Source organism: Malus sylvestris, chromosome 7, assembly GCF_916048215.2.
Source record: "Malus sylvestris chromosome 7, drMalSylv7.2, whole genome shotgun sequence".
Lineage (NCBI taxonomy): Eukaryota > Viridiplantae > Streptophyta > Magnoliopsida > Rosales > Rosaceae > Malus > Malus sylvestris.
In genome coordinates this window covers 34,015,817-34,026,121 of record NC_062266.1, presented here as the reverse complement: position 1 = coordinate 34,026,121, position 10,305 = coordinate 34,015,817, and the positions used below count along the sequence as shown (strand labels likewise).

Here is a 10,305-nt window from a genome sequence, read left to right as displayed (position 1 = left end):
GGAATGAAAATGTGGGGGTGGAACCATCCCGGTGATCTTTCGATTATAATTTGGTTTTGAACTTGTCATTTAAGAGTCAAATTCATGAACTCGGGTTGGTAGAAGTTAATGTACGAAAATGTGTAACGTCATGGAGAAAATTGTATCGATGACATTGCATTATTGATCTGAAATGTTAGAATTTTAATACATGGTACAACCTGAACTAAGCTCACATGCGGCTATGGGTATGGTTAACCGTTTATAAATGATTATGGGTATGGATATAATTGTTTAGGCAATTACCCAACGGGTAAACAGTTATGCGAGTCTGAGCATAAACGGTTACCTGCCGACCATAACCGTTGCCCATCCCTACGCTAACCAATGGTCCCGCACTCTCTTGTCAATCCAGACAGCCAGCAACCAGATGAAGATTGAAGTCCTTCAGTAATTCAATATAAAATGGTATATGACTAGTTGGTGTTTAACGGCATCTCATGTTCGACTTATTTGGATATGAGAATGATATATGTTTATAATAAGTTTGATATTAATGTCTTGTTATGGGTGAGTTAACGACTTGTTGTCAAAATAACTTTGTAAATATCATAAATAATTTAACAAAAAATGACACCACAACCTTCTCTTGTATTGAAACTTTTTCTTTTTTTTTCCTTATTCAACAAAGGAGATATTTTATTTTTTATACTCAACTTTTTTTTTTAATGTTATTAGTACTCTAGAAAAAGGCATCTCACACTTCTTCTGTATGCAAACTCTCTTTTATAAAAGTATAAGTAGCGCGTAATGACTTTATGTGCGTACCAATAACAACTCCTTCATTCCTTTCTCTCTTTTTTTTTTTGTCATTTTTTATTTTTAGATGAATGTGTATGATAGAGATTTGAGAGGGTTGGTTCAATTTTTTTTTGTTTAGTGATATTTGCATTTCTCAGTAAGATGTTTTAGGTTTGAATTTCAAAAATAATAAGTTCACAACCAATTTATTTTTCCACCGCCTTAATATAAATATATTAATGTATCAAAATGAAAGGCCAAATACCCATCTGACCAAAATGTTTCCCCACGAATTATGTCCATGATGAGACATGCTTAATTAAAAATCAGGTCCTTAAAATTCTCTTAGGAGGAAAGGTTATCAACTAACTCTTAATTTAGTAATATCTGTTTTTCAGTGTTAAAATATGTAAAAAAAAAAAAAAAAAAAAAAAAAAAGTGAAATACTCAATGTACTGTATACATTTGCTTCACCGGTGTGGCATGTTTTGCTTCTGCTGTAATTTTGAGGTTTAAAAGGGAAGATCACCTCAAATTTGAAAGAGGTAATATATATTTAGCCCTTAATTTCTCTAATGTTGAATTCAAGACGTGTCTTCCTCTCATTTATGACATTTACGTTTAACTCATGTAAATTTTAGATCTTTAAAGGGCAAAAGATTGTTTACTACTTTCATGTTTCATGGTTTTCAACATTTAGTACATCAATTTTTTTTCGTCCCAGAGTCATACCTAAAGTGTTAATTTTGGGACAGTCTCATACATCCGTTAGTCAAACTGTTAAATTTGCCGTTAACTGATGACGTGGCGCCCATGTAGACAATGACTAGGCATCATGTGTCATTAAAAAAAATTAAAAATATTAAACTATTAAAATAATTAATTATTAAAAAAAAAAAAAAAAAACCAGATTTGTCTTCCCCACCCCAACCCCCCCCCCTTTTTCCCTCTCTTCTTCCGTGTTTGCTTGCTTTCTTCCCAGGTCCTGTGCTTGCTTCCATTCCTAACCCCACAAACATGGAGAAAGGAAGACCCATCCCAACCATCGTCCGAGCACTTTTCTCCCTTCGCCGGAGACCTCGTCGCCTCCATCCTTGATCTGGAAATATACGGCTTCTCTATCTCTCTCTCTCCCTCCCTCTCCCTCTCTCTCCCTCCCTCCATCCTTGATCTGGAAATATTGCTGTGATTTTGGGGATGGGTCTTCCTTTCTCCATGTTTGTGGGAGATATCAACGGTGCCTTCACGGCTGTAGCCTTCTCCGCCACCGCCACCCCCAGATCCGCGGACTGAGCCTCATTGACGGCGGTGAAAGTTATAGTTTTGATTAGCTTTTATAGATCTTTAGTGCTGTGAAAGTAATAGTTTTGATTAGCTTTTGTGATTGAATTTTGGTTGAATTCGAAAACCTATATGGAAAATGTGCTGATTTTTTGTTTTTGTTGCGTATTTTATCTTCTGGGTTCTTCCAGATCTGACTCAAACATTGAAGCATGGACGTTTCTCGTCGATTTACGATCTTGGTTTTTACCATTTTGTTGATTTTTGAATCCGGGTTGGACTTGTGTGTGAAGCATCACAGGCTGGAGACGTTGAAGGTTTTGGTGGAATGTACAGAGAGAGGGAATTGAAGGTGGGTGTGCGGAGTGGGTGTGCAGAGGAGAGAAAGGGAGGGAACTTTCGGGTCTAAAGCTTTCGAATGATCTGTTATTTGCATATACGGTAGCTTATTGTGTTGTTTTGAACTTAACAGCCAAATAAAAAATTGTTTCGCCTTCACTCATAGGATATGAAATCAAGAGTCTTGATTGTTTCACAAGGTTAGATGATGAAGGACAAGCACATCTCAAGGGGATCACCAACTGAAGCTTATCAGTAAGCCTCCACGGCGAAACTCTCGGATTGTTCTCTCGAATAGCTCTGCAGGTCGTCAAGCCCGCTAGCAATGCCGTAAAAGCTCTCTCCTTTTCACACTACTAGTCCTGTCAACTCGGCGTGAAAAACACCATCGGGGGTTGAGGTATGAGAGGTGCGAGAGAAAGAGTGTTGGGGGGTGGGAGAATGGGTGGGTGATAGGAGGGTGGGAGGCTGGGCACGGGTGGGATTTGGGGAAGACAAAGGGGTGGGTGATGGGAGGCTGGGCACGGGTTAGATTTGGGGAAGAAGGGGTTTTTTTTTTTTTTTTTTTTAATTATTTAAATTAATTAATTTTATTTTATAAATAATTTATTTTTAATTTCCACGTGGATGACACATGGTGCCCAGTTATTGCCCACATGGGCGGCACATCATCTGTTAACGACAGACTTAACAGTTTGACTAACAGATGTATGAGATTGTTCCAAAATTAACACTTTAGGTATGATTCTGGGATGAAAAAAATTTGATGTACTAAATGTTGAAAACCATGAAACTTGAGGGTAGTAAACAATTTTTTGCCCATCTTTAAAATACATGTGCACACTTGGTTTAATTGCTTGCAATGATGATTACAATTATAAATGTGAAACATGTATTCAAGCAAAAATGACTAAGAAACATTTTCCAACTGCCGAAAGAAATACAAATTTATTAGACTTAATACATTATGACATATGTGAATTTAATGGTGTTTTAACAAGAGAAGTAAAAAGATATTTTATCACATTTATAGATGATTGTTCTAAGTTCATTTATGTTTATTTATTGTCTAATAAAGATCAAATCTATGTGGAGCTCGTGTACTTATACGGCCACATCTGATCAGCTCAAAACATTTCATTTTTCATTTGTTTATTTTTTTGTTCTGACAAGTCAGATGTTTATTCGTTGTGATTCGTCGGACTGGAATCTTTGACGTCATGCTGCTGTCCTTTGTCACTTAGAAAACAGCTAAGTAATAAAATAGTAGGCGTTATTGACAACAAGGTTCTATGGTCTAGTGGTCAGGACATTGGACTCTGAATCCAGTAACCCGAGTTCAAATCTCGGTAGAACCTTTCAAACAATCTTTTTTGTTTTTTGTTTTTTTTTTAATTTTTAGATTTGGCCACCATGTGTGTACTGTACACAATTACCACTGTTTCACTTTTTCGGATGTCGGAGAAATTTTTTATTGTGACGAAAAAATATAAATGGTACACCACATGTTTTTATATAAGTGATAGAAAATTTTATTTTTTAAATTATTAACTTTTTAATACACATCACATTGAAAAATCTCTTGTCCATCAGCTCGTGAATTGACACGAACACGAGACATATAGAAAGATAAATCCAAACACAACCCATTGCAACAACCAAAGAAAACCGATTCTTTTATTTGGTCAGCTATTGGAATTGCAATTCTCAAAATATATACCTCAGTTCCAACACAGGCTTGATCCAACTGGTGATTTATGAACTTAAACGGGAAAAAGTTGCAGGAAAAGATGTTACACCTTGTGATCAATGAGGTTTTAAAAGTAAAACAAAAGCCAACAGAACAAAAAGCCGGCATTCATACACCGATGATTCGGACACATCTATCTTCTAGTAGCTCTAGCAAACATTCAACACGCAGGCAAAAACTACACCACCATCGTTGTCACAGACACGATCAGTCCTTGGCTTTCTCTTCTTCCTTCATCTTCTTCTCCCACTTACGCTTCTTGAAATCGGCCAGCATTTGCGGCATCTTCGCCATCAGCCTCTCAGTGTTCTCCCGCTTCTCCTTAGCTATCCTGTCAACCTTGTGCCCTTTCCTCTTGGTTTTCATTTCTTTTCTCGCCGGGTCATATGGCCAGTCCTCTCCCGCAAGGAGGACTTCCCTTCGAATTTTAGCTCGATGACGAGCACTGATTCCAAGCGGCTTCCATGCCCCTAGATGCCAGTAGCCCCACACGCCCTTGGATAGCTCGGTTCTGTATTTAGTCAACTTCTCACGCCACGGGTACTGGTACTCTGCAATTGTCTTTGCGACAGATTTTGCAGCTTGGCCAGCCATTTTTTAAACTCTCTGAGGTTCTCTGTCAAACCACAGAAGAAGTAAAGGAAATTAATGACTCAAATCCTAAATACCGACAGAATGATAATCGATGACGCCACTAAATTTCTCCATATTATAATGAATCATGTACATCCTAAAGATGCAATGTGTCCTAATAGAGTGACCGTACACCTAAACCCGCTAAGCCTTCGTTGGACAGATTACCTAATACAGTGACGGCGCTAGGTTTAGGATATTCAAGAGTTGCAAAACATGAAATGTATCAGAAACTACGAAACATTCGAAACCCATATTTTCTAGGTGAAAATGAACAAGCACTCAGAACCGAAATTCCTTAACAACGATGTTGAAGCCGCAGTCTATACTGTAAATCCAAAATCACCGAAAACAGGAGAAACGAAAGAGCCTCAACAAAACCCAAACAACAGACATATTCTTTCTTCCTAAACCCTAAAAACAACCATTTTCTTTCGCCTTCCTCTACCTTTTGTATACAATCCCAGAAAGAAACTATACAAAACAACCAACTCAGTATATTACAGTAAAGTTAACTGCTTTTTACATTTGTAAAACGCAAGGGAACCTGCAGCTGCAACATTAATCCAAATTTTCCCTTTCATCATCTCAGAAAATCCAATTTAATTTAATTAACAACAATATCCACAATGGCAGTTAGGGTTTTTCTGCAAGCTTGAAATTTGACAGCAGAAACAAATTAAATCAAAGGTAATGTTGATTGTTTCCGCATGTTAAAACCCTAAATCAAATCAAAGGTACCCACATCTTCGATCGCAAATCAAATTACAAATCAAAACTGAGAGAAATTTCTAGAGAGAGAGAGTAAATACCTGATCCGGGCGCCGGCGGATTTAGAGAGAGAAAGTGGGGCGGTGGCGGGGGATTGAAGTTGGAGACGAAGAGTGAAGAGGGAAGAAGACGAGAGAAGTGGATTTTGCTTTTGCCTGTTCCTTCAAGTCGCATCAGCACGAAAAGGTTATGGGCTTTTTTCTTATGGGCCCCAAGGTTTATAGTGGTGGGCTGGGAAAGTTAATGGGCTAAGGAGTACAGGAATCCGGTTGGGCCATAGCGTCAAGTCAAAACCCGATTTCTATTTTCTGTCAAAAGCCCGTTTGTTAGTGGCTGATAGAGTAACGCATAACTTTGCAATAATATCGCATGATTAACTTGAAACAACGCTTGACTGAAGATAAATATTATAACCGGTGAGTGTGTGACTGGCTTGAGATACCGCCAAAGAGAGAGAGAGAGAGAGAGAGAGAGAGAGAGAGGTGTTGTGTTTGTATGGAAAAATGATGCATACACTTCTATCACAAAGTCACAAGCATTTGAGCAGAGGACAAACAAATAAAAAAAATCTTCATTCTAATTCTGCTTCTACGAAGCCCTAAACTTCAACAAGCGAGCCCCCTCACTAGACTCAATGAATATGCGTTTTCTCACTACAATTTCTCTGGCTTTCTAGAGCAGAGATGAAAAATTGATCCTCCGCCGGACGCTCAACTGGACAAAGGTCAGAAGGCTCTCCCTTCTGTTCGGTTGGATGGTTTCTCGCTCCTTCGATGTACTCTTCAGTTGTCACCTCGGGGTCATTCTGCTTTGCGACGCGTAAATTTGATGCTGCAATGATAAAGGCCGCAATCAAAGCTCATTTACAAAGGAAGGAAAATAAAACAAAATTAAAGAGACGACGAACTACTCAACATGAGCTCCTGTCTAGTGGAATAGCAGGTTGAATGATTTACTTCAGCATCCACAATTTATGAAACTATTTTCCCTAATGTTCCCACAATAATGGAATAAAAACGTATTTAACACTGCCGAAGGACTGAATGAAAAAGGGTCCTAGGATCCAGCATTAGTCTAATCATTTCTTTTTATTGGGTTGCTGCCGGCAACTGAAGGCACATTGCAGGTTACTTTTACGACCGTACTGCAATTTATTGTTAGTTAAGGTATGTGATGGGTGTTACCTGAGTTACATATGATGAGCTATCAGCCAGGAACTGGAGGAAATCTTGCTTCTTTCTGTCAAAATTGAACTTTGCGTTGTCCAATAATGATTGTTCTCTCTTCATATCTTCCTGCATTTTGTCCTTTTTCCACTTCAACTCATTGATTTGTCTTTCAGACTCCAGATAGTTTTCAGGTAGGCCTGATGTTGCTGATACTTTAGGGAATCTCACATCTACATCTTCCCTAACATCACAGAGGTTTAAAAACTAAGATGTTAGCAGCAAAGAAGATCCCTGTTAGTATTAACAAATGACGATAACATCGAAGACAGTTCAAAAGTTTAATTTCCAATTTCATTTAGTTTCTTACCAGTTGCCAAGAGAAAACACACCAGTTGACCTAATAATCCCGCCATCTAATGAAATGGCTCCATCACTTATACAAGGAAGAGCAGGAACCATATCTGCCCTTGTTTTATATACTTGCAAGCGACCAAAGAGGTTATAAAATAGAGTTGCTCTTAGTCCGTGCCCATTGGCTGTGAGACAATATAAGTTTGCGCTATCCACATTAATCATATTTACAGCATAACCAAGAAAGCCGGGTGGACACTCCCCATTAGCTAACCTAGGTTTTAGAAGATCAAGCCTCATCTGTGGGTCATCAGGCACAGACGCACCAACATATGGTCTGCAGAAGAACAAAACAGATTTTGAGTGCATAGTCGATATAGTAAAGTTTACAAATCAATACTTGTTCATATTGCTTGAAGGTATGACAGCATATAGGATACATACCTTAGATTTTCAAGGCAGATGACCTGAAACCGGCCTTCCAATGTCCTACCAATAGACGAGCCAAGTCCATGGAGACCAGCAGTTTTCTTTATGCAGCCTTCATTCTCATACACTTCTAGAGCTTTAACACCCTCATAAGTCTTACAGACAATTGCCAACATAGTCTCGATCCCTAAGTACTCTGAAAAAATCCTGCACATTCCAAATAAGCTGAATGAAAACTAGGTCCAGTATAGTTATAGGCCTAGATAGATAGGGGCGAAAGGGAGAGCTGGAGAGGGGGTTGATTAGAAATATTTTCACGGCCAGGTGTTACCAATGTACTCATTCCAAACTACAACAACATATCTATTGCAGTACAATGTCGCCTAAACTCACCCTTCACTTTCCAAAACCAATGGAAAATGCACAGAAAATCACAGATACAACCACTTATGTGGTCATATGACTAAAGTTCAATTCCACAACTTGAGAAATAAGTAAACAACAAACAATATGGAACTCTGACCTGCTAAGATTATCATCCTCTACTTTGCCAAGCAAACCAACAATACCCATGACATCCTTGATCGGGGGAAAAAGGGCAACCTGAGTACCATGACGAGTTTTCAACTGCCATAAAATGCCCGCGGCAGACTTCTCATGCTGAAGAATCTTTTCAGTGGTTTCTTCCTCACTTTTACGGCGGGAATGGTCATCATCTTCGATTTTAGGAGTGCTTGAGGAGTGATACTTGCCTAGAATAACTGAAAGGAAATGATTCGGTAGATAAATTATGGAAACAAAGAAAAAAGTGCCCAAAAAAATATTGCAAATCATGTGCTTAGATATTTATTAACTTTTTAGTTCACTTGATTGAACTAGATTTATGACATCACCAATGAAATGAAGATAGTGGAGGAGGCAGAAGAAGAATATATCATACCTTGCAAATCGAGAATAGAGTCATCTAGTTTGTGCTTCTGAGACTTTAGCAGTTTTATGTTGTCCTCATGCTGTTTAATTTTCATTCCCATCATTTGTAAATCATCTTGAAGTTTCTGTATAGATTAGTTCCTTGAAAAGTCAGTTAGTTTGATCCGTCCTGGCTCAAAATAGGATCCTCCACAATAATTTCAATAATCATGAATAACAAAAAGATTGAAATGCTACAATTTTGTTATGATGAATTAATTACCTCAAATGGAAATGCATGGTGAAATATCAACTGTACATTACCAAAATGCACGGTAAATCAAAATATAAAGGCTCTCAAAAATAGGTTCTTGTACAACCTTAGTGTAGTAGATGATGGATTCTGCTTGTGAGAAGCCTCCATTTTTCACCTCTTCCTGAACAACTACACTAGTTTCTTGTTTATCTACTTGCATCATAGCTGTAGGATCTTGAACAGCCAATGGCTGGGGCTGATCTGGAACCTGCAAAAGAATGATTAAATGGCATCAATACTACAAAAAGGACCAAAATGCATGTACACAGAATATGCAAACTGTTCAATAAGTTTGACGTTGGGCACGAAATAATGAGCACAACTTAGAAGTGATCTCCGCTCACCAATAATTCATGGAAGTACAAATTAGTTTCTAAAAGCACATGGCTTTCTAAAGCTAAATATGTTTCTTTACCAACAAGAAAAGCGTGTAAACAATATCGACTCGCCACAGCAGCAGGCACATACACATTTCTGTGCCACAGTTTCTTAAATTAACGGCAGTATCTACAACGAAACTAAATCAACCAGAAATTTGTTCTAGAACACTAATGCCTCGACACCGGAAAAGAATTACACAATCCAAGACCGAAGTTTCGGACTACAAATCGCAATCGCCTCTAAAGGGTCAATTCTAAAACTTAATTCAAGCAATTACAAGCACCACTTTCCCCAGAAAACTGCCAAGGACGAAAATGCAAAGATGCATGCTGATTTTCCATGCTTTCTTTTTCCTCGTGGAAACTTACAGCAACGGAAAGTTTAAAAATTGAGAGAATTAACTAAACCCAGTTACCAAAAAGATCTTAAGAACCAAAGAATTGCATTGAGCACACAACTGAGGTTTAAATTTTTGGCATTCGAAGCGGGAAAAATCAATGGCGAAGAGAAAAACGACATGCATTTGACTTACCACAGCTAATTCTATGCTGGGCGTTTGACTAGCTATCAAGAGAGGAGAAAAGAAGAGAAAATTTTGAAACTTTACAACCTAAGATGGGTACCCAGTTATTTTCTTGCATTTTCTCGGCTGCCAAACAGAGGGCAGTGAGTGAAAATTTGAGAAGGGGGGCTCACCTGGTTGCTGGGGTGGAACATCTTCCGAGTTGACTCAGTGCTCTCGCCGGTGGCTCTCTCTCACTGAGTCACTCTCTCTCTCTCTCTCTCTCTCTCCAACTGCAACTGTTCTTGTGGTTGTTGAGAACCTCAAATTTCATTGACCTCCCTGTGGTTTTCTGAGCTAAAACGTTGGGCCTTATTCTCCGAGCGGAAATGAGGACCGTTGGATCAAATTGGATCCATGGGGATAGTTGGGCCCATATGATCCAAGGGCCGTAACTTCATCACTTACGAGTAAAGTGGATCTCTTTTAATTTTTTATTTGTCTTTACTCTTCAGTTTATTTTTACTAAGATTATAAAATATTTTCATATGCAAATCGAATTTTTTGTGGAACTAATTTATGGGATATATATATATATATATATAGGAGTGGATTCACGATACCATTTTTTTACACAATTTTTTACATATGTTTTTTGTAGGCACACTTCGTGATGTATTTCAAGCATCTGAAC

The 10,305-nt window shown here is 38.3% G+C and overlaps 2 protein-coding genes and 1 non-coding gene across 3 annotated transcripts; 1 reads left to right on the top strand and 2 right to left on the bottom strand.

The window, feature by feature from the left end:
• The first annotated feature begins 3,686 nt into the window (after positions 1-3,686).
• TRNAQ-CUG (transfer RNA glutamine (anticodon CUG)) lies at positions 3,687-3,758 on the top strand. The gene has a single exon. It is a non-coding gene; the product is annotated as a tRNA-Gln (tRNA).
• A 380-nt stretch (positions 3,759-4,138) lies between these two features.
• Positions 4,139-5,757, bottom strand: LOC126629258 (uncharacterized). Its single transcript, XM_050299229.1, has 2 exons — positions 5,596-5,757; positions 4,139-4,766 (listed from the first exon to the last, which is right to left on the bottom strand). Exon 2 carries the CDS (start codon positions 4,742-4,744, stop codon positions 4,358-4,360), a length of 387 nt encoding a protein of 128 aa, XP_050155186.1. The 5' UTR covers positions 4,745-4,766; positions 5,596-5,757; the 3' UTR covers positions 4,139-4,357.
• Positions 5,758-6,039: 282 nt separating this feature from the next.
• On the bottom strand, positions 6,040-9,968 carry LOC126629257 (protein DEFECTIVE IN MERISTEM SILENCING 3-like). The gene is made up of 8 exons (XM_050299227.1): positions 9,806-9,968; positions 8,793-8,936; positions 8,444-8,558; positions 8,027-8,264; positions 7,519-7,710; positions 7,091-7,411; positions 6,739-6,964; positions 6,040-6,385 (listed from the first exon to the last, which is right to left on the bottom strand). Exons 1-8 carry the CDS (start codon positions 9,824-9,826, stop codon positions 6,344-6,346), a joined length of 1,299 nt encoding a protein of 432 aa, XP_050155184.1. The 5' UTR covers positions 9,827-9,968; the 3' UTR covers positions 6,040-6,343.
• Between the last annotated feature and the right edge of the window lie 337 nt (positions 9,969-10,305).

Coding starts and splice junctions, on each gene's coding strand:
- LOC126629258 (XM_050299229.1), bottom strand. CDS start 4,744: ATGGCTGGCCAAGCTGCAAAATCTGTCGCAAAGACAATTGCAGAGTAC.
- LOC126629257 (XM_050299227.1), bottom strand. CDS start 9,826: ATGTTCCACCCCAGCAACCAG. Junction 8,559..8,792: donor CCATCATCTACTACACTAAG/GTTGTACAAGAA, acceptor TAATCTATACAG/AAACTTCAAGATGATTTACA. Junction 6,965..7,090: donor GTGTTTTCTCTTGGCAACTG/GTAAGAAACTAA, acceptor CTGTGATGTTAG/GGAAGATGTAGATGTGAGAT.